The sequence below is a fragment of the Acomys minous genome (genome assembly GCF_964271855.1).
Source record: "Acomys minous genome assembly, chromosome: 15".
Classification (NCBI taxonomy): Eukaryota; Metazoa; Chordata; class Mammalia; order Rodentia; family Muridae; genus Acomys; species Acomys minous.
The window spans coordinates 94130557-94154553 of record NC_140497.1 but is presented as its reverse complement, the minus strand read 5'-3'; the positions used below and the strand labels follow the sequence as shown (position 1 = coordinate 94154553).

Here is a 23997-nt window from a genome sequence, read left to right as displayed (position 1 = left end):
TTTTAATTTAAGCAAACTTTATTTGAATTACAAATTCTACTGATACACTGGACCAAGAACATTTGAGACTATGTCTCCGAAATACTATGAAATGACTTTTGCTTTACAATTCACAACGAAATTTCAAAACAGCCAAAGCGTCTTTCTTAAACATTTGCTTAATTGAACATTTCATTGCACATTTAGTAACATTTAATAAGCTGGTTTTACTAGATAGTTTTTAATACTAAATTGAATTTCAAGTAAGATGAAGCCTGAAAAAAACTTAGTGTGACTTAAGGAACCATACAATTTTGTTGTAGTTAAGAGACACTATCTGGAAAATTTGGAGGTCATTTGATAGAGCTAAAACAATACAAAAAACAAGTAATATAGCTGGTTGCACAGACGTTAGCTATGAGAAAGCAAGCAAAAAGAAAAAGAGAAAAAGTGCAGTATTAACATCTTAACTATTCATATAAACGCCAGCACATGGGGACACAGCCGTGCTATGGTTTATCAGTATGGTTATGGTTACCAATAGAGGGCCCACACGGCTGCATCAGCGTGGAAAGGCATGCCCTCCTCCCCTACACACACTGGCTAGAAATGTCAACACTTCATTGTCACCTGAAAAGAGGCAGGGCAGCAATTTGGCGTACTTCTCAACATACTTTCCAATTTTGAAGTCTAGATCTGTCATGTGAAGAAAAGTTAAAAAAAAAATGTTCTTTCATCCACAGGTAAAGTTTATGGAAAATACAGTCAAGTGCAGAAGGCTGATAATTAGCTATAAAGACCAGCATCGTATGATAAATCAGGCACAGATAATGTACTTGTCCTCAGGACCACAGGGAACATGTGGACCCTGCATCCCCATACCTGCCGCCGACTTCCAGGTCCACTGCAGACTGGGAGGAAGTGAAGAACATCCGGGCAAGGCTCACGTCACGCTACGCTAAGACGCTGCCGAATCATCAGTCTCAGTGCTGCAATTGCTCATGCGCCGCACCAGCCACTCTGTTTCCTGTGTATGGCTGACATCAGTCACATCATGCTAAGATGCTGCTGCTGCATCGTCCGTCTCAGCGCCACAACTGTTCATTTGCTGCACCAGCCGCTCTGTTTCCTGTGCATCTCAGGGTCGCCATCTATCTATCATTATTCAAGAAAAGAAAAAAAAGAGAGAGGAGAGCGTGCTACTTCCTAGCCAGGGGACACACGCTTACTACATACAAGCTGCCTTAGGAGATTTGGGACCAAGTAATATTTAAAGTTAGGAAAGGGTGGAGAGAAACAGCAATCCACAGCCACCACAGAGGTCACCGCACAACCACAGAAGTCACTGGGTACTCGATTGGCCTATCCAGTGGCAGCCTGGCAGGCAGAGGTGGGGCGCCCAGAGTCTCCACAGTCACAGAGACAGAAAAGCTATCTAAGTAAGGGTTACGCAACACATTATCTTGATGTGTTATAGAAGCCAAAGTTTATGTTTAGAAATTATAAGTTTATCAATGCAAATGAATAAAAACAACATTGTAACTGCAAAAACATTTTTATTTTTAACTACTTTTCTTTTATTGAAAGTACATTTTTCTCAAAGAATATATTCTGACTATTATTTTTCCTCCCTACCTTCCCATCTATCTGAATCCATACCCTTTGTCAATCCTTAAAAAAGAGGCATCTAAAGAGTAATAATAGAAAGAGACAAACAAAAACAACAACAAACAAACAAAAAACAAAGAGAAGAAAAAGAATAGAAGAAAAAGCACAGGAAACACATATGCACACATTCATACACCTGGAATCCCATAAAAGCATAAAGTGGAAGCCCTAATATACACGCAAAAAAACTCTGTAAGAGTAAAAAAAAAAAAAAAGAAGAAAAAAGAAAAACCCCAGACAAAGATCCCCCAAAGCTACCACTGAGCTCCTCTTGTGTTGGTGCCTGCTGCTGTGAGGTATCCGCCAGAGAACACTACCTGGAAACGGCTCTTTACCCGCCTGCTGGTGGCTACACTGGGTGTTCAGGAATCCCAATCCACTCTCAGGGTGAGCTTTTAAGGACAAAACCCACATCTTTAGTCCACAACCCTCAGTTAGCCAGAAGCCAAAAAGCAAAGCTCATGTGGGATTTCCCTGAGACCACGGACTTTGTTCTCCCTCTGGCAGGGGCTGCTGCCTACCAGCTGGTGTAGTGCAAGGTCTGAGCGGTGCTTTCACTATGGCGTCACTGCGCTAAGGCCTGGGGCTGTAAAACTACATCTGGGCATGGGGCCTTCCCCTAAGTTACTCTTCTCCAGCACTGCCAAAGCACACTGTCACCTGCAGAATATACATATAACAAAGCACCTTGCTCACTAGGAGGCACTTTTGAGGCTAGGCCCATGGCATCTAGCAGCCTTCCGTACCTCATGTTTCTTCGGCTTGGCCAGCTCCATGGCCTCTAGCTTTATGGTGGACACTGGGGTCTGGCACACCGCGCTGCTGTGGAGCGCTCCATGCCTCTGTCCGTGGTTCTCGCCAAGCTGCAGGAAACCACAGTTCAGAGGAACATACTACTCAGGGTTCTCAGTTATACCGTCTTTTGAAAAAGAAACGGTGACTTTTTTTTTTCTCCTTCTTCTGTTTAATAATATAATCTGAAACACTTTCTAGGCAACTTCAACATTTAGAGAAAAACTCATGCACTGGTGGTGGAAAAAATCAGAGCTTAAATTTCCTCCACTGAACACTGTAAAGTCTTCAAATGTATGCACATCCCTACAGTCAGACTTTGCATTAAAAAAAAAAATCCAAAGAAAACTTTTTTATATGTACATTTTTTGGCTACAAAGATATTTATTTAGAAGTGCTAATTTTTAAATGGTGACATTAAAAAAAATCAATATATGTGATTATATTGTTAAATATAGGTTAAACATATTGCTTATCTTTACGATAGGGCTCCAAGGTGACACAAAATTATACTGTAATAAAATATTTAAGGAAACAAAATTATGCTCACAATGCGCTTTAAGTAAACAAAGCAGTATGAAAATTGTGTTCTTATCTCATTACTTTGTTTATTATTATTATTATTATTATTATTATTATTATTATTATTATTATTATTATTATTATGTATACAGTGCTCTGCCTGCATGTACACCTGCAGGCCAGAAGAGGGCATCAGATTACATTACAGATGGTTGTGAACCACCATATGGTTGCTGGGAATTGAACTCAGGACCTCTGGAAGAGCAGGCAGCACTCTTAACCACTGAGCCATCTCTCCAGCCCCCTTCATTACTTTGTATAAAGCCTTAAAATGTGAGCTGAAGACTTCCTGAATAAAGACTATGAGAGGTCTGTCATCTTTCCACTGAAATAGCTACAACTGTGCAAAAAGTTTTTATTATTTAAAAATTTGTAGGTGTGTGGCACCTGTATGTATGTGTGTGAATGTGTGTCAGGTGTGGCTGCCTGCCTGTGCACACGCATGTGGAAGGCAGAGGTTGATATGCAGTGTCTTCCTCCACTGTTTCCCACGTTCTTTTCTGAGATGAGGTTTAAGCCTGAGCTTGGTGCTCTGGCTGCCCTGGGCTGCCCGTGAGCCCCGGGACGCCCTATGCTGATCCTGCTGTCGCTGTGTTATGGTGCCTGCACCACCATGCCTGGCTTTTATCTTGTTGTTGGCAGTCTGAACTCTGGGTTCTCATGCCTACCTACGCAGCAAGCACTATACTTACCAAGTCATCTCTGTAGCCTTTGAAGTGATTTTTAAGAACCCATTTTTATAAAATTTTATAAAAATAAAAATTTTAAGGGCATACAACAAAACACACTATTATTTAAAAAAAATAAAACAAAAACAAAACAAAAAACCATAAAAAAAACATACCAAACAAACCGAAACAGGCAGACCATCTTGGCTCTCTCCTTCTAGGCCGTTTTCATCCTGCATCCCCTGCCTATTCCTAGAAATCCCTTAAACAAGGCCCTCGGTGGCCACGCTGTGCTGGGCGAGCCACTCCTCAGGTAGGAGATCCCCACTCTCCTTCCTGTCCAGGACAGCAGTCTCTCCAGATTTAACTCTTAGTCCTGTAACAGCCTGCTTTCAGGAGCCCCTCCTCCCACAGCAGCACTGCTCCCTGGGCCACTTCATCCCTGTCTTTGTTTTACTGCAGCTGGCTTGCAGAAGCCCATGCTCCTACCCAGCCCTCTCTCGGGGGCTCAGCCCTCAGCCTCCCTCCTAGTGCATCTCCGATGCTCTCAGCCACCCACTGACCTGCAGAAACACCCACCAACCCACGTAGCCTAGGATCTAGAAAGGACAAAAGCAACCACAGAATGGAACACCCACCCAGCCAAGGTAAGACCAGATACTAACACCAAGAAAATTCTCAAACATCATAGCTCCAAATGTGCAAAGACAAACATCAACGGTCAAGACAACACACCTCCACAGAAGCCAGCGAGCCTATTACAGTGGCCCTGACAAGTGCAATATAGCTGAAGCACAAGGTGAGGACTTAAAAATAGCAATGATAAATATGTTTCAGGACCTTAAAGGGAATGAATAAACCCCTTAATGAAGTCTGTGAAAACAATTCAAGGCTTTGAAAGCAGGAATTGCTAAAGAAAAATCAAACTGAAATAAAAGAGAAAATGAAAAATTTAGGATATCAAAGCAAACCCACAGAGGTAAGCCTCACCAAGACATGGAAAGAGACTCTCAGATGCTGAAGATAAAGTAGAAAAAATAGATATCTCAGTTAAAGGAAATATCAAATCCAAAAAGAATTCAGACACAAAAGATCCAAGAAATCTGGGACACTATGAAAAGACAACACTATGAATAACAAGGATGAGAAAGGAAGAAGAAACCAGATCAGAGGCCCGGAAAATATCTTTAACAAACGTAGAAGAAAATTTCCCCATTCTAAAGAGGACACCTACCAAGGTAAATGAAGCTCCCAGAACACCAAATAGACAGAACCAGAAGAGAAATTCCCCACAACACAGAAAGATCAAAACGCTAAATGTACAGAACAAAGAGATGACTTTAAAAGCTATAGGGGGAAAGTCCAATTAACATAAAAAGGCAGACCCATTAGGGGCAGACCTCTCAACGGAGACTCCAAAAGCCAGAAGGGCCTGGACAGAGGAGAAACCACAGATGCCAGCCCAGACTACCACAACCAGCAAACTTCAACAAAACACAGAGAAAGAAAAACATTCCATGATAGAGCCAAAGTTAAGCAATTTCTATCAACCACTCCAGCTCTACGGAAAGCACTAGAAGGAAAACTTCAGTCTGAAGAGGCTAACTGCATCCAAGAAGACATCGGAATGAATAATTCCTGAACAGCAAATCAAGAGGGAGAAAACCTGCATTATAATAACAAATCAAGGAATCAATTAACAGTGCTCATTGATAGCTCTCAATATTAATGGTCTCAAATTCCCAATAAAAAGATACAGACTACAAACTGGATTAGAAAACAGGACCCAGGTTTGTGTTGCCTCTAAGAAACACACCTGAACAACAAGGAGTAAGGGCGGGAAAAGATATTCCAAGCAAATGGGCCCAGGAGGCAAGCAGGTATAGTGATTTTACTCTCTGACAAAACTAATTGGAGGAGATAGGAAGGACACTACATATTCCTTAAAGGAAAAACCCAAGAGGATATTGCAATTCTAAAGTTGTACACCAAACACATTGGCACCCAAGTGCATAAAAGAAGTACCCCAAACAGCTTAACTCACAAATTTACCCTCCTCATACACAAATTTACCCTCTGGGTGACTTCAGAACTTTACCCTCACCAATAGACAGGTCATCCTGTCAAATATCAACAGAGAAATGTTGGAGTTATATCATAAACCAAATGGGCCTAGCAGATATTTACAGAATATTTTACTTAAGCACAAAAGGACACACTTTCTTCTTCTCAGTAGCTCATGGAACTTTCTCCAAAACTGACCACATACTTGGGCACAAGTCAAGTCTCAACAGCTAGAAGAAACCTGAAGTAGCAGCCTGCACCCTGTGTGACCACCACAGCCTAAGGCTGTCCATGACCAACAACTGAAACAAGAGTTTACAAACTCATGGAAACGGAGCAACTGCTCCCCACTGAAATGAAAAGTGGGGTCAAAAGACAGCAAGCAGGAAATGAGAAACTTTTTAGAACTGACTAAGAAGAAAACATAACATACCCACGCCTACAGGATGCAGTGCAGGCGGGTGTAAGAGGCACTTTCATAGAGCTAAGAGCCTACATCAAGAAACTGGAGAGATTACATATTATAAACTCAGCAGCATCCCCAAAACCTCTATACAACAATAAGAAATAACATCCCCTAACTGTGGACAGCAAGAAATAAACTCAGGGCTGAAATCAATGAAACAGATACAAATAATACTAAATAAGTGTTTACAAAGAATCAATGCTAACAGTCCAGAGAACAACTAATACCCTTAACAGGCAGCTTCATCTCCTGATAATGTCTTACTCCCAAGGACATTATTAATTATACTACAAATCAGGCTACTCTTTTCAACTGACTATTAAAACTTTTTGGGCAAGGGCTCAACAGTTAAAAGCACTTGCTGTTTTAAAGACAGACAGACAGACAGACACACACACACACTTAAAAATAAACATTAAAAAAAAATTAAGGCCAGGTAGGCTGAACTGTAGGCCCATTAATTACGAACATATTTGTATTTCCAGAATGTGTTTCTTAGCCTCATCATAATTTATTTTTACTTTGATTTCACTATTCAGTTTGACATTTTTTACATTTTTGTATATTATGTTCTTTATCCCCTTTGAATAATCAGAGTACTAATTAGAAGTCATCATTAACTTTGACATATAAAGAGTCAAACAACAAAAAGCCCTGACAACACAAACACTGCACGCAAAAGCTGTTGCCTCTGAGGACCTGCGACAGGAGTGGGGTTGATGCGGGTAGAATCCGACCAGCCCTCTGCACCAGACTCACCTCATGCTCCATGAGCATCCTTCATCTGACATCACGGTCAGCCTCTGGTTTCATCCCTGGTTACGCTCTGTGACGACTGTTTCAGTCCCTCCTAGAAATGATGAAGACAACGCAGATCAGCTGGTTATGAAATGTGGTCTAAATCAAACAAAGACACTGCTGTGCGGGAGCGAAGGAGAAGCTGATGAGTGGAGGCCAGCTCTCCCCTCACAGCGTGGGTTAGACAGGCATCCAACTGAGAACAAAGGTGCTCTCCTACACGTACCTGGTCAGCCACGCCCTTGTAAACACAAGTGTACACAGCAAAAGCACCAAGAACACGGAGGTGCTGCAGTTATTCTTACGTAACTGTTAGCTTATTTCCTGACCCGGCTATCACACAAAATAATTGAGACTCTTTTTATATTTGTTTAAACAAAGCTTCACAACACAATCTTGAGCAGTTTAAATCTATGCTTAATCCTGTGTATTATTTTGTCTTCCTCCCAGCAAACATCCCAGCAACATTTGCATTTTGTAGCTTTCCTTGGTGCCAGCTCCTTCCTCCTGATCTTTCTTGGACGGAAGCAGGGGAGTCAGCTTCGGGTGGAGGAGCGAGGAAGGTCAGGAGGAAGGAGCTGGAGCCGAGAAAGGCTACAGTGTGCAAGCATCGCTGGGACGTTTGCTGGGAGTTAAGACAGGATAGCACAGAGGGCTAAGAACAGACTTGAACTGCTCAGATTGTGTTGTGAAGTCTCAAGTATTTGTGTGACAGCTGGCTTAAGAAATAAGCAAAGAGAAACAAACACTTTCATAAAAACAACTTCAACATAGAGGCAGAAAAATAATGTAGCTCTAAAATTTAATTAACTTCCTTGACCATGGCAAAGTCCCACAAAAGTGTGAAAATACAAACAAACCAAACAACAAAAGCACAACACAAAACTCACATGTATTAAGACACATTCGTAAGAATGACCTCACCACTGTTCAAAGCAGCAGAGCAGACGGGACTACTGAGTTCTGAAAACTTCCCACTGCCTGTGTCAGTCAGCGCCTTCTGGATAAGACACTGTTTTCACACTGCAGGCTATTCTCGAGCTTTAATTAAAATGCAAAATGTTATTTAAATGGCTTATGTAGTGATCAGGTCTAAGAATGAAAGATATAATCTGGACAAAACTAAATAAATCTTCACAAGGTCTCCTTAGGTTTCAAGGTAAAAATCTCTTAAAAAAGATTTCTGAAGGATGGCCAGACTTTGGTATTCAAATATTTAATAGTCTCACATTTACTCAAATGAGGCCCAGGAGACTGGATATGGTCAAAACTCGGTCTTAATGAGCCCACTTTCACTCCCAACTTCTATCTAAACCCAGAAACCATCAAGGATTCCATCCCTCTTCCCCCAAAGTCCTATTAACACAAAGCTGTGACAATGTCCTTTCTCACCTGCTAAGTGCTTTGTAAATGACACAGAACACCTAGTACTGACACTGTTGTTTGTTTTGTGTATATGTGAAAACACTGGAAAAAGACTAAAATTCCTGTACCATGCTGTTTTAAAATATTATAACTTTCTTTTTCTCATTAAATTATTTGAAGGTGAAACTATACAGAAACAACAGTCAACAGGAGTAAAAATATAAACGATTGGCCCTTTGTCATGATAGCACGAACAGGGCCAATTGTTCAGCAACTGAGCTTCTCAGAGCTCACACCTGCAGCGCAGCAGCACGGCCCAGGAGTAAGGTGCTTGCCTGCTGCCCATCCTGACAACTTGAGCTCGGTAACCAGAGCCCACAAGGTGCAAGGAGAGAACTGGCTCCTGAGAGTTTGTTTTCTGACCTCTAAGCTCGTGCACATGCATGTGTATACACACCCCCAATAAATAGAATATATGTAAATAATAAAAGCAAAAGTTTTCAGTTGTAGTCAATGTTCAGAAGATGTTGGCCCCTTCAACAGGGCTGATTTCTATAGCTGTTTCACTGCAAGTAGGTACTTAAGCCATCCAGCTCAATGCCAAAGATGAGCTGTGTCAAAGGGGCCATGTGCCAGGAAACAGTGCAGAGCACAATGGGAAAGCTTAGCAGGTGTTTGCGGCACAATCGGCACCTCACTACTGAGAGCTGAACCTGCTATGTAGAGGAAGGAGGTGGCTGGAAACTTCTAGTCCTCCATCTCCACTTCTTAGAACCATGCCTGGTTCATGAGGACTGCTTCCTTAAACATTAGCATTTCAGATTTTTCTTAACTTCTTTGGTGGGCTTATGAAATAAGTCACTTAACTCTTATTTTAAATAGTCATTTTTAATACAGGGTGGCCAAATAACAAGTGCAAATAGATATTATTGAGGAGGCAGTAACAATTGTTTTCTTTATGATTTGATAAGTGCTTACATGTATCTCTGGAAGGTATTTAGGTCATCCAATTGAGTACCAAAGATGAGCTATGCCAACTAGGCATGTGCCAAGGAAACAGTGAAGAATATGATGGCAAAGCTAAACAGGCTTTTTGGCACATCATGACATGGCTGAGAGCTGGCTCATGAGCTTGCCAAAATGCATGAATTTGAAGAGCTGCAATTTAAAGAGGGACAATTTTAGCAGACAGATAATACAATGTGGACTAAACAAACAATTGAATACTATTCTACCATAACAGGAACACTGGCGCTGAGCGGTTTAGAACACAGACAGTCTGTTTGCTGCGCACACTTAACTACAGCAACAGAGGGCTACGGAAGCGTGACGCCCCTCACTCAGCCACCAGCGTCTATCTTCTCGCTCAGTGTTTTCTGAGTGCCTGCCTTGTGCGAGGAACCCTTCTCAGGCCCGCACTGTGCGGATTTCCCCCCAGTGATTCTCCCCTTACGTCTCGCATCTGTTCCTTTCCCTGAACTTCACATTTTTCCCCTCTAAGTTCCTTTTCCTTCCTTGCTCACTCCCACTCAGGTCGCTCTCAGCGTTAGTTAGGGCTCCAGGTCTAGAGAACATGGTAAGATGGCTTCTCACGCATGTGCTAAACAAAACCTGCAGGCTTAGACTCAGTAAGAATCCAAAGAGCAGAAGTGGCCTCATCCAGAAAGAGAGGAACAGTCACAGCATACTTGATGTAAAATATGGGGCAGCTTTGCATGGGCACAGTGAGCGACGTGAAAGGGAAAAATATTAAAATGCAAATCATATAAAGTATGTCACCTTAATCCAGAAAGAAAAAAATGCAGTGATAGTAACTATGCTGTACAAGTGTACTCCCCAGTATGCCAGATGCTCAGAGATGGGGGAAAAAAATTCTATTATTCTGGAAAAAAAAATCCCTCTACCCTTGATGTTTGATATCTATGTCATTATATAGTAACTACTGTAAGTAGAAAAAACAACCCATAAGCTTTATTACAATTTGAACTTATTTTAATACAAGTTATTTTTCCCATCAATGTATGAATTCTATAGTTGACCATGATACTTGTCCAATGGCATTCATGAAAGTTAATCACTCAAAAGAGAATTACTAATCACTCAGGAAAATGAGTCTGCTCGGTATAGCACGTGTGTGTGCCTGCATTCACAGCACCACCACGAGAGGTGACAAATGACAACTCCATAACAAACTCAAGCTCAAATGGGAAAGTTTGCTATTTTTATGTCACCTTTATTCAGATCAAGTTCTACCTATTTCCTTATTAAAATTTTAAAAATTTATGTATATGAGTGTTTTGTGTGCATGTCTATCTGTAAGCAACATGTGTGCAGGGGCCAGAGGTCAGTAGAGGGCATCAGGTGCCCTAGACCTGGCGCTGTAGGTGGCTGTTAGCAGTCAGGTAGATCCTCTGGAGGAGCAGCAGGCAGCACGAGCCACCTTCCCAGCTGTCTACTCGCTATGCTTCATTTTTGAATGCTGGGTTTAAGAAAAAAAATCTGTCTTTTCTTAATTTTCTGACCTCCACACATCTGTTCTTCCCTTTCTTTAGCAAACATATACATGACAGGTCTGTGTACAACCTAACATACACTCCTCAAGTGTGAGTCATTATGATTATGACTATTGTTGCTAATGCCGATGCAATGCAAGACATATCCGTCAAGTTCTCTTTGATGGCTTATATGTTCCTTCTCTCACAGAGAAATATTATTTCCTTTAAAACTTACTGTACACATGTACGTACATACGTATGTATGTATGTACATGTATGACGTCTATGAACAGGCCATGGCATACAAGCTGAGGTGAGAGGACAAGGGAGGGAGTCCTTTCTCTCCCCCATCACGTGGGTCTCAGGAACTGCACTCAGGTTGGGAGGCTTGGCAGAAAAAGCATCTACCCACCGAGTTGCACATGTTGCCAGCTTCATATTTTCTGTATTGACAAATTTCAAAGGAAAATGATTCACAATCTACTTGCAAGGCCATATGAATATTGGGAAGTGGGTGAGGGCAAGTAGGAGAAAGGAATGCCAACAAGGTGTTGCAGATTCTCTACAGTTTCCAAGGGTCATTTCTTAGGGCAGCAGGAAGCATGGGCAAAGAATACTATGTGGAAAGACACAGCAGCCGAACAGTAGGGAGGAAACAGCCTGTCACACTTGCACACTCCAATGCACAGCACAAGTTAAGAAAGGGTTTGAAATTGTGGAAGTAAAGGTTTATAAAAACTAGTTTTTACACGAGCCCTCTAGAAGCAAGTGAGACAGGACGGTGCTTGGTTGATCAAGTGACTCTGCTGATGGGAGAGTGAGTGAGCACGTGTGAGACGCTGGAAGGCATCTGAGACACGACGCTCTCCAACTCCATTCCACCCCATGCTTCCTTGAGCCTCACACAGAAATCCATGATGGACACAAAAGCATCTGTTCCTTGTGGATTACCAGAGGACAATCTACAGTATGGTTCCTACCAGTCAAAATATTTCATGCTGTTTCTCTTGCCCTAATCTTACATATTTTTATTCAAAGATTAATTTTCTATCAGTTGAAGAAAATCATTAGCAAAAAAATTTGTCTCATATGTTAAGACAAATATGAGCTAATGAGTTACTCTCATGATCAGTGTAGCTAACTGAGAGGGCACTGTAAACCCCACTGCATGGCACATGCAGAAAGGGTTATTGCAAAAATTAAAGTTGCGAAAACTGAAATTTCAAAGATAAGACTCACAAAGATGAACCAGAGACTGTAATTTGATAACACAGTACAGATTTTGGTATTGCTCCTCGACCTATCATGACAACCAGAATATCCAGACAATCGCATAAACTCCTGATAGTGTAGTTTGCGAACCAAATTTTCGGTATGTCTTCCACCACATAGTGAAGAGTAAAGAAATGGAAGAAAATCTCACAGGCTGACAGGAAGACATCAAAAGCTGTGCTACAGTGCATCACCACCTTGCACCACACTGCTGGCAATCCAACCAACAGTCTCCATTACAATGACACAACAGCAATGCGTAGGCAGACTCAGGAAAGACTCGCAGCTACTATGTCCTTCAAAAGGAAGAAAAGAAAAAACAAAACAAAAACCCCACTGCTGCTATCACAGGTTACATGAGCCTGATGAAGCACAATTCCGATCACTGCCACCAGACTCCATGTAGGAGCACGTGCGATGACAGACATTAAGACTTCTAAGGCCTTCTGCCCCAGAGTACTACTTCCTTCTGAGAATACATATGTATTATATACCCTAAGATACATACACATATAAAAACGTGTGTACACGCCTTTAATCTCAGTACTTGGGGAGGCAGAGGTAGGCGGATCTGTGAGCCCGAGGCCAGCCTGGTCTTCAGAGCGGGTTCTGGGACAGCCAGGGCTACAAAGAGAAATGTCTCGAAAAACAAAACAAGAACGTGCGTATATATACTTAACGTATTCTTTGATTACTGCCTAACTTTTAAATATAAAAATTAATCAACAGATAAGCCCTTCTAGGAGCTGGACCACAGCCAACTACAACAGCCCTGGACTCAAACAGCAGCTAGACTGAAACAGCACATGCCGTATTCGGCTAGCACTGTGGCATCTTCGTACGGAGCTTCCCTTTCCCTCTCCTCTCCCTTAACTCCCCCTACCCTCAGCCTTGCTTAATAGCCCCACTCCCAGCAAATGCATCCCAGCTTTATGTCTCATGTGTCCTTTGGCCCACTTGCATTCCTCAGTTTCTGTTTTGCTTTTTAAAACACACACAGTCTGGGCTGGTCATTCAGTAAGTAACATATTAGAAGTCAGAGTCGGCCTCCAGGACAGATCTCTCCTTCCCCGGGGAGTCACAGCGCCGGCCTTCTGTAGCTCACTGTAACTGGAGGACTATGCTGACAAATTCCCATCTTATCCACGCCATGCTGACAGTGAAATGATGCACTTAATGGAACCACCTGGCCATCAAAATAAAATGCTCAGCTGCTTGACTTCGAGGCTTTGAAAGGCATCCAGTCAGGGACTCCGTACCATCCCCTCCACTGTAGGACCGCTGGCCAGCCCGAAGCTGGTCCTCCAGAATCTGTATAAGCTCTAACAGTGGCATTCAAGACAAGAACTGTGCTAAATGAGAATTTCCCTCCTTTGTCAAATCTTCCATTATTCACTACTTAATTTTGGGGTGTATTTTCAACAGAGCTACTGAAAGCATCACCTTGTGACAGTCTCAGTGTGAACTTTGATCTGTCTCATCTGTGTGTGCAAGCACTGTGGCTCTGGGTCTGTCAACCACATCCAGGAACTGAGAAAAGTGTCAAGTTATGGAGGACTGCCTTGATGGTGTCAATCCTTAGCATCTCGGAAGTGACAGACGTACTCAAAAGACATCCTATTGACCTTGAATTGTCAGTTACCTGCCCATCACTCCTCAGTCTTACTGGAATCATTAGAGAAAGCTCGACAGTAATTACAACACACTTCGATTCATCCAGGAATTAACACAGAGCTGAGTTTAAAGTGAAACCACGCCCAAGCACACAGACTCTCTTCCTACTGAGTGGTGACATACGTGTAGTAATGCATAGGCGATAACATACATGTTAAGTGCTGCGGCACGGTACGCAGGGTCACCTGGGAACCGTCCTGGCTCTGCTGCATGGTGTTCTCCTGTAGAAGCAGTGCTTTCCTAAGGGACTACACGGTCCCTGAACTGGGAAAGGGGATACGTTTTCCCAGAGCCTAGAGCAGTTCCTGCACACATTTATCTGAGAAACACAGGCTAAATGCACCAGCAAACAAGAGTTCCCAGAGAAGCCAGCCAGTCTCCTCACTGTCTCCCACAGCGGTCATGGCAGCATCATCAAAGGTTATGAAAGAATTTTGTGTCTTGGGTGATTCACAAGCATAAGCAAGTAGCACCCACCTTAGAGGCATTCTGTGAGGGAGAGGAGATAACGTCATCTTTGAACAGAGTCTGGCACAGCAAAGGAGCTGTGCGAATCTCTCTTGTTAATGATGTGAGCTGAGGTAGCGGGCCAGGAAAGACCTCCAACACTGGGATGTGCTTATGTTTTCTAGGCACTAGAAAAATGAGTGTAAGAAAGCATCAACACTATCATACCATGGGAAGAACAGCTTTTGAGACTTAGTACTTTCCCCTAAAACTGAATTTTACTAAATTTTTACCTGAAAAAAAAAAAAGAGGACTTTACCTACAATAATTGCTCAGGGCAGAGATAACAAAAAGATACCAGGAAGGCCACTCTGAAACAGCCTGAGTGTTTTTAATTTCAATTTCTTTAGATCCTCTTTAATAATTCTACGAGTAAGTACCTTCATTTAATGCACACAGTGCTTAAAGCATGGTATCCCATGGACAAGGCCCTGCAGATGTGCCCATGTGCACATGCTGTAGAGGGAAGTGGCAGATGAGAGACGGGCACCCAGCACAGCCCTGGCCCCAGGAGAAAGACAGAGACAAGGCAGATGGCACAAGGACGGCAGGGCAGTGTAGGAAGAAAAGGAGCACAGAGCTAAACGGAACCCAGTGGAGTGCACAGGTGCTGCACTTCATGTTTGAAGGAGAGGAGATCTGACAGCTGGTGACAGGTTAGGCGGGAAGAAGACTTTTCCAGAGGGATCGTTAGCAAACAAGAGCCAGGCACAGAACCTGGCACCGCAGGAACAGTTTATGAGAAGTGTGATCTGTACAGAGAGCAGCCACCAGGAGGGGATCCATCCCTTCACTTTCCAGCTTGTGACCTGAGGTGGGAAACGCCCCTCACAGGGTGTTTTCCTCATCAGTGGTCCCTGTTTCTTTCTAGCCTAAGTCCCAACAGCCTCCACACCCAAATGAGTAAGAAAGCAACCACACCCACACCGAGAGTCACAGGCCCAGGAACCTGGCTGGGATTGGGACTGGACACAGGCCCATGGGGTAGATACAGTGGCGTGAATATAAAGGTGGATCAGATCTCTGAGGGGAGGAACAACTCCAGCTGCGTGTGGCTGACAAGTGAAGGCTCGGTGAGGTGCCCATGGAGTGCGTCTGCTTAGGTCTGATGACCTCATCCACTTAGGACCCCGGAGGGATCTGATGAGCTAGAGTGCTGTCCAGCCGTTTCTCACACTCATGTGTGTAAAGGCAGGGCACCCCCAGTGAGAGGGAACTTTCCAATGGTCATCAATTCTCCTGCAGGAGTAGTTTGCAAGCAGCTCATGCAATCACTACGTCACAGATGTGTTTGGAGCTCAGCCCACTGCTTGAACTCAGGCACTAGGACAGGAAGAGCTGGACTCAGGCGCATAAAGTCCTGGCTGGGCTGAGACACAATGACCCAGATTTCCCAGCCATTTTTTACACTTTCAAAATGAGAAGGTTATGAGGGAAGCTTCTAGCTCTCACCTAGACTTCACAGGCAACCCTGGAAGGCCGGATCTCTGCGGCAGGCCGAGAACAGTGACATGGCACATGAAACTGCGAGTCCAGCTGAAGCTTCAACTGAGGTCCCCAAACACAGACATGCCAAGAATGTGGAACACGTGTTAGGAAACACTGTGGGCAATCAGCAGAGCCAGCCTACTTGTAGTGAGGCCACACGGCATCACAGGACAACGCTATGACTTCTGGGCTCCACAGTCCTGCTGCCACAGTGTACCCCATATGCCAGACACAGAGCCCAGGGTTTAAGGTCTGTCTTCCTGGCTCCACTCTTGCTCTGGTCCAGCTGGTTCCACTATTGTACTATTCAATGTGGCAACAGGATGTTTACTCGGTGCCATTCTACTGTGGAAGAATGTAACACGTTTTGAGTTGTTCAGAGGTAAACGTCTGCTTTGAGTTTTTTTAACAATACCTGAAATGGCAAGACTTAGGGTATATCTGAGAGATACTTTAATGTACTTTTGCATTATAAGATCGACATGAGAATTGTGAGGGCCAGAGGTGGGCTGCTGCAGCTGAGGTATTAATGGTCTCTCCAAAGAACTCATGTACTCAACACTTGTAACACTCAGCACTCAGAGCAGAGCTGTGGAGTGTGGCTGAATCCTGCGCTCTCTGCCTTTCTCAATACATCAGTCTACTAGATGAAAAACCATCTTCTAAATACCTCAAGCAAAACTGGTATCCGACAAAGCTGGCTTCAAGCCCAAATTATTCAGAAGAAATAAAAGTATATATGAAGAGAGGTATCAATCCTTTCAAGCAAGTTTTATAATTGTAAATGTATATGCATTGAATCTGGTGCATGATGAAGGTTCTTAAATGACTAGGGAAAGGGGTTAGCTGAATTTACAACAGATTTTGAAAGGTCTGCCAGGCACTGTTTTTGGAACAGGGGGTTCATGCCATCATCTTAGGAATGAAACAACACAGAACAGTCTGTCTTTTTATGTCTTACACATCCTAGGAGTCTCAGTCACTATTTGCTGTATGATTATACAGGGTGAACCACAACAGGAATAAAGGAGAGTGGCACACACAATGTCCCTTCCTCTCACTGCGTAGCCATCCCATAACTAATCTGCATCACTTATAAACAGTATGGGTACTTAGCTTGTGACGTTGCTATGGAGTTTAACTAGGTAACTGATTTGCCAGGCACCTGCAGGGCTTTCTACAGCTGGCACTGAACCCCTCTTTGAAGGAAGAACAGTTACTTCAACAACTCACCATAGCCTATTTCTTCTATACTGGAAAATGCACAGCAAGCCCTAAGGAAACACAGAAATGATACATAAATTATTTATCTTGTGTACTAAACTTAAGACATCAAATGAACAATGTTCATGGGAAAATAGGTTCTTTCAAAGTCACTTTCAAATACCTTCCTGATGTCCTCCATTGAAGAAAAGAGAATTTTCCCCTACAAAGATATAATTTTAAGTGATATTAAAATGCAATAATATCTGCTATATTACAAAACCTATGTAAAAAATGTTGACTCAATTAGACTCATTTCCTTTCCTTTACATGTTGTTTTTAAAATAATGAATGGTAACATATATTCAAAACATGATCATTAGAACATGAAACACAATTTCTATTTGTGTAATATTCTTATTCAAATTTCAAATGCATCTTAATGTATTAACTTTTATTAATGAAAATGGCTTTTAGAAAATAAAATCACACTTATATTAAAAAACTGATTAATTTATATGCCATTTCTATACAACATTTTGTTCATACTATGTGTAATCTTGGAGTCCTCCACTGTAACTGTGGATACACTAGTGTTTAAGTTATAATTTTAATACATATAAATTACTATTCTTGTCCATTAATGGATAAATAAGATATAAACCCATAAAAAAGGAATGGTTTATTAGCACACATTAAGCATGGGTGTATGAAAGAACCCATGCACAAAAGCCACGAGAGCTCATGACCCACTTATGTTATGTCCAAACCCAGCAACCCGAGGCGAGAAAACACCAGTCGTTCCCAGGGGCTAAGGGAGAGTAAACTCACAAGCAGCTGCTAATATACCTGGGGCTGCTTCTGCGAGTGAGAGAAACCTGAGATTGACTTCAAAACGTAATGAGCATGCAAAGATGACTCAACTGTGTAGTCTCAGTTTTCAAATTATAAAGTAATGTTCCAATAAAGACCACGGGGTCCACCTGACTGTGACTAGGAGCACAAGAAACACGTTCTACAAGATGAAGCTTTCATATTAGGGTTATTTCTGGGCAAAGGAAATTAAAACAACTGTATTTATTAATTTAAGGTGCGTGGCAGTCAGAGAATAATCTGTGGGAGCCAGAGCTCTCTCCCTCCACCATGTAGGTACCAGGGTTCCAGCTCAGGTCTTTGGTGTTAAGTACCTTAATCCACTGAGCCATCTTACTAGCCTGGTAAGGGCACATGAGAGGACACTACTGTTGTGGCTTAAACATGTAAGAAAGAGCTTTCCAACAAACTAAAAATTAAAAATTTTTCAAGAAGCCAAAGTGTCGGGTTAACAACCATCCCAGTGTGGTTGGTCATACTCGACACACAATGCGGCCGTCTGTACCCCCAGGCACTTAGCCTAGGAACAGGCTAACTCACCGTAAGAGTGATCCAAGACTCAGCTGGTGAGACTTCACAGACGCTGTTTCTAGGTGTCAAGAAAAAAATGTGTACGCACAGGGATCTTGCTGCAAGAACTGCCCAGAGGTGAAAGTAATGTTCGGAAAGCCAGTGACTTTGCAATGTCTCAAGAGGGTGGCGATGCGCATTCATCTTCTGACTGAAAGCATTTTCACAAGATGACCGCATCAGCTGCTCTCGAGGAGGGAGGCGTGGCGGGGACGTCAGCGCAGAGGCAGGCTGCGCCCTCACGGCCGGTGCTTGTCTGAGGACTTGTGGTGCTTCTTCTCCTCCTTGTCTCCACAGCTGTCCCACTTCTCCTTCTTCTCTGCCTTTTCCTTATCGTGCCCAGAATCCTTTTTCCCACTGGATATTTTATCTGTCTTTTCAGGTTTAAATGAATCACCTTTTTCTTTGCCTGAGGATTTTGACTTATTTTTTTCCTTATCTTTCTCATTTGGATAAAGAGACTCACAGGGACTTTCACTTTTGTGTTTTAAAACTCCCAATATTCCATTTTCATCTTTCCGCCTCTTGATTAAGTCTAGGGGTGCTTCACGATCATTGTTTGAATAATCCCTTTTCCGCTCTTTCCGGTCCTTTTCCTCTTTTTTCTCCCTTTCTCTAGATCTTTCCCTTGATTTGTCCAAATCTTTCTTGTCAGCTTCTCTCTCTTTGCTCTTGCACAACACTGACGGAGCATGGTTGGTGTAGAGCTTTGCTGAAGGCTCCTTGAGTTTGGCGAGACTGTCCTTTGCTGTGGAGGAATGCGCTGGAGAAGGATGGGGATCCACCTTGCGACGTTTCTCTCTTTCGGGTTCTGGGATTTCTGTTCGGGAAATGGGTGACTTCAAGGACCCAGAGACTGGTGCTTTTTCTCCTTTAACATTCTCTTTTGACTTTATTTCCTTTCCTGTATCTCTTTCTCTTGACGGCTCTTTCTCTTTTTCCCTTTCTTGAGAGGACTTTGATTCTACACTGGGGACAATGATCTTGACTTTCTCATCTTTAGCTTTTTCTTCTTTCTTTACTTTTTCTTTATCTTTGTCAGATTTAGGTAATCTTTCCTTGGTCTCTCTTATTTTGTCATCTTTATTTGGCTGCTCTTCCTTAGGTTTTTCTTTACTGTCTTTACCAAGCACCCTCGCCTCTGGAGTAACAGCTGGGGCCTTCTCTTTTTTCTCTTTGTCTTTCTCTTTGCCCTTTTCCTTGTCGTTGTCCTTAACAGCTTTGGTGTTAGAGCTGCTGTTCCCGTTGCTTGAGGTCCCTTTTGGTGTGACACTGGACGCTTTGCTAACAGTTTTCACAGCACACTGAGATCTTTCTCGTGACTTGTCAGGCTCCTCAGTACCACTCTCATCAGATTTAGATGTACTTCCTGTGGATGAAGGCAACCCACTACAAGGCCCATTTTGTACACTGGTAGCAGCATTTCTGGGAGGAGGGTCTTTGTGATGAAATTCATTTTCAGGCACCATGTATGACTTTCTACTTTTCAGCTGCCCCGAGTAGACCATTGCTAGTGCATATAGATCTGGCTTCTTGTCTTTCTCTTCTTGGCAGATCTTATGCACTCTTCTTTCCAAAGCCTGACCCAGATTTAAAACTTTGGGGTACCAAGGCAATATTTTTGTCAGCACAATCAAGATATTCCTGATGTGAGTATACTCGCCTGTTTCAAGGCAGTGCACCGATGCCTTGGTTAGCTTGTAATGCCATTTATGCACAACGTGCCGGAAGTTCTCATAATCTAACTGATCAGCTTTATTCCCACCATCAAATCCAGTTGCTCGCAATATAGTAAGGAATCCGGGATAGTTTCCACACTCCTTCTCATAGGTGGACCTGTCGCTGTGCCACCTGGTCACAGTCTCTAACATGCAGCAGAGGAACCGCCCATATCGACTAGCTTCGTTCTCGGTAAAGCTGGCCACCATGTAAATGATGTCTGAGAAAACTCTGTCATAGCACAGAAGTGTGGAGAAATTTGGAGTCTTCTGTTGATGTACTAACTCAACAAAATGAGCACAGTAAACAGAATCAATTGCTGAAAAAATACATCGAGGAAATATACACAACTGGAGAAACTTGGTGATGGTCTCATTTTTGGTAGATTTTGCTAAGAGCCAGTTGTCCTTTTCCAATTTCAGTCTCTGTAGAACACGCTGTACATGCTCCATCTGTTTCTTTTCTTCTTCAATAAGCTTGTCCTGAAGGGCAGTACAACGCTCTTTCTCTTTTTTCTTTTTATTTAGAGGCATTTCCTGATTGTCATCAATCGCTTTCATCTGGATCTTCAATTTATTGACTTCTCGTTCATAGCTGGTATGTGGGACTGCAAGGTCATACATCGTCAGAGACCAGAACGTGGTGTAGAACTGGGGACTGATGTCCTCCCAGACTCTGGAACTGTGTAAGGAGACCACCGCTTCATGCACGGGCGCCATGACCACCTCACAGGACGTGATGTACTTGTGAACTCTATGCTGCTGCTTACTACTCTTCTCTGATTTCTTAAGCTCATCATACTTGGATGAAATATGATGTGCATACATTGGCCGGGACAGAAAAAATGCTGCATCATGGGGCGTATGAAATTCATTACAAAGCACATCAATTGAAGGTACTCTCTTTACGTAATCATCTGTGCTTAGATTTGATGCTAAAAACCCACCAAACTGTACCAAAGTATCATGACACTGGTCATATAGCTTTCCTACAAGTTTCAAATGTTTCTCCCCGCCTTCCTGAAAGATCACCCCGTTCCTCTGCTGAGCCATAAGCAAACAAAGAGGAAGGGCAAGGTCATGGTCCAGCAGTGCGTCCTTCAATCTCTGAGAGGATTTTTTAGTGTTTCTAATCTGGCCAAAGTACCCACCCTCAGCCTTCAGCTGCTCCCCACCAGTCATAGCCTCTAGCTGCTCCATTGTCATTTCCTCTGTAACTTCTATTCCTGCCATTTTTTGTACCACTTCTTTTAATATGAGCAGGTCAAAACTTTTGCCTGCCTTTAACTGATTCGCCACATACTGAAGAAGACCAGCAAGATCAATTGGATATTTACGAAAAACTGCACCACAGAAGCCAGCCAGACTCTGCAGCCAGCCTGAGATGGTCGTGTCGTCATGTTTCATCCTCTCCTTCTCTGGGTTAGCTAGTGCTTCAATGATACAATAGGCCAAAACATCATAATTCAATGCAGTGAGGTATTTCAATGAATCTACCACAGGGATTATTAAGTTATCATACTTCTGTATTTGTGACAAGATATAATCAAACAAAATGGTTGGGTTACTGTGGCTCAATTTCCCAATCTGTCTTCCTGAAGGCTTCACATTTTCCTTGGTTAGACGCTTCATGATGTATTTGGCTCTGTCTATTGTATGAGCTTTAACTTTTACTAAAAGTGGATGGCTGTTATAAGTCTCATTCTTCCACTGGCCATATAAGCGGTATCTATGCTGATAAGGGAACGTTTTGAACATTCCCCATAGTTCCTCTGACATGCATGCATTGCAATCCATCAAAGAAAGAGATGGAAGCAATACCTGGTCAGTAACGCTAAGCAAACAACTAAGGATAATTTCCATTTTCTCTTTACTTTCTTGTTTCCCATCAGTCTGAAATTCCTTCATAAATGACTTGCCTATACGCACAACCTTTGCAAACAAGATGGGATCGTGAGAAAGGTGAGGACCAAGGTAACAGAACATACTGAATACATCTCTCCTCAAGTCTTCAAAGCTCTCTGCTTGCTTTGGTGTCTTCTTGTTCCGTAAAGCACTGACAGGTGACCCCTTAGCACCTTTGGGAACACCAACTCTTCGGTAAAGAGGTTCAATAGTTATGTGGATAAGGCTGCAGACAGCAAGGGCTATTACTCTGTGTGAGGTGGCATAGTATGGAGGCATCCGATCCATAATGCTCTGTGCATGCTGCCAATCGCCAATCGTTAACAAGGCTTCCAACAAACCAAGTTTTTGGTTGTCAGGTGACTTCTCTACCTTATCATCTTTTTTCTTCTCTTTCTCCCGCTCATCACTTTTCTCAGAAGGCAATACAAGCATCGTAAGCTTTTTAACAATTTGCTGAGCTTCCACAACGTCTCGTTTGTACTCACTCATGATGCAGCTGTCAGCTGGGAGAAGGTGCACATAGAGGTCATCCAGGCCGACGAGGCCGGACTGCAGCAGCACTGCGGCAGCCCTGTACAAGGATGGCGGAGTCTCACCAGTTGGCTCCTGGTAAAACTTGAACTTGAACCCGAGAATATGACACAGTGTTTGCGGTTCACACATACTCATGTAAGCTTCTAATAAAGATATAAAGAAGTCGTGGTGTTCTGGCCTGTACTCGAACACTTCTAAAATGATATCCAAAACTCTATTGGGGTCCAGGTTAAAGCATCCAATTAAAGATTTGAGAATTTCTAAGATTAAATCACTAGTAATATTTCCAGATAAATCTTGCCCCAATTCAACAATCAGCTTGGCATAACCTTCATTTTCTTCTCTTAACAAATTAAACTTCTGTTGTTTATAAAAGAGTTTCGTTTTGATTTTAACTGACTTTTGATTGAACTGCTGCGATTGTTTGATAAGGCCCAAGGATTCCAATGTGTCTGGATCCAAACGTTCCTTTAGAACTGTATCTGAAACTAAGTACAAACACGCTAATACCAACTGCGTAAAATGATCTCTCTTGCTTTTTTCTTCTAAACAATTTGTCTCAATATCCAATATGCAAAATATATCAGCAAGAATTAACGGGATATCTTCTCGAAATTCGCTGATGTCATTAAGAACATTTGATGCCTGTTCAGGCTTTAAAGTTCCTTTAATGACGTGATATGACAACTCATAGAGAGCTTGTTGGAACTCTCTTCCAGCGAAAGCGTCGCGGCTTTTACTTTCACTGAGAATCCGGCATAACCGCAAAAACTCGCCTCTCCCAGATTTTTCCCAGTTCTTGATCCACTGCGTGGGAACCACCACAGTTGCTGAGGCCATTGCCATCTTTTCTCCAGTAACAGAGTCCCAGATGTGCAGTTTGCACTTGCGCACTAGCACTCAAGCTTGCTGGCGGTCCAAGGAGAGCCTCTCCCACAGCGAACGCTGGGAGCTAAGTGTTCTGAAGAAAGGGTTTTAGGGTTGTTTTTTTGTTTTGTTTTCTGATTCAGGTATGGAAAGCAGGGAGTGTCGGATGCTCAGTGCTGCAGTCTGTTGTAGGTCACTGCAACAAAAAAAAGAGCCAAGTAAGCTTCTGTAGGGTGGTCCCTACAGCTCGTGAGGTCCCTAAGCAAACTCCACCAGGGTGCTGTAGGCGGAGGACAACTATCCACTCAGGCCTTCTCTCAGCCTTACCTTCTTTCCCCATCATTTTTCTACGTATTAGTATATCTTCAGCTTACAAACCCCATAGTGTTCACATTGGTTTATGTGAAAGAGCCGACTGTGACAGGCTACTCAGTAGACCAGTGGCTGCTGAGGCGGCTGTCTTCAGAACGCCACACAGGCCCTGCCATCTCCTCAGGCTTAATCTG

At 42.9% G+C, this 23997-nt stretch overlaps 1 protein-coding gene across 22 annotated transcripts in view; it reads right to left on the bottom strand.

Moving 5' to 3' along the window:
• Positions 1-23997, bottom strand: part of LOC311585242 (THO complex subunit 2-like) — a 33660-nt gene continuing 9663 nt past the window's right edge. The window contains exons 2-11 of one of the 22 annotated variants that reach the window (XM_084760254.1): positions 18435-23687; positions 17206-17244; positions 17052-17092; positions 15783-15878; positions 14301-14458; positions 11130-11320; positions 9361-9540; positions 7942-8058; positions 6979-7069; positions 1-1134 (exon numbers count right to left, since the gene is read on the bottom strand). In XM_084760254.1, coding sequence (XP_084616380.1) covers positions 18704-23470 — 4767 coding nt within the window. In that variant the 5' untranslated portion in view covers positions 23471-23687 and the 3' untranslated portion in view covers positions 1-1134; positions 6979-7069; positions 7942-8058; ... (5 more) ...; positions 17206-17244; positions 18435-18703. Of the gene's footprint in view, positions 1135-2393; positions 2511-6978; positions 7070-7907; positions 8059-9360; positions 9541-11129; positions 11321-14300; positions 14459-15782; positions 15879-17051; positions 17093-17205; positions 17245-18434; positions 23688-23997 lie in introns of all 22 variants that reach the window. The other 21 variants (XM_084760249.1, XM_084760243.1, XM_084760255.1 and 18 more) reach the window with 21 other exon arrangements.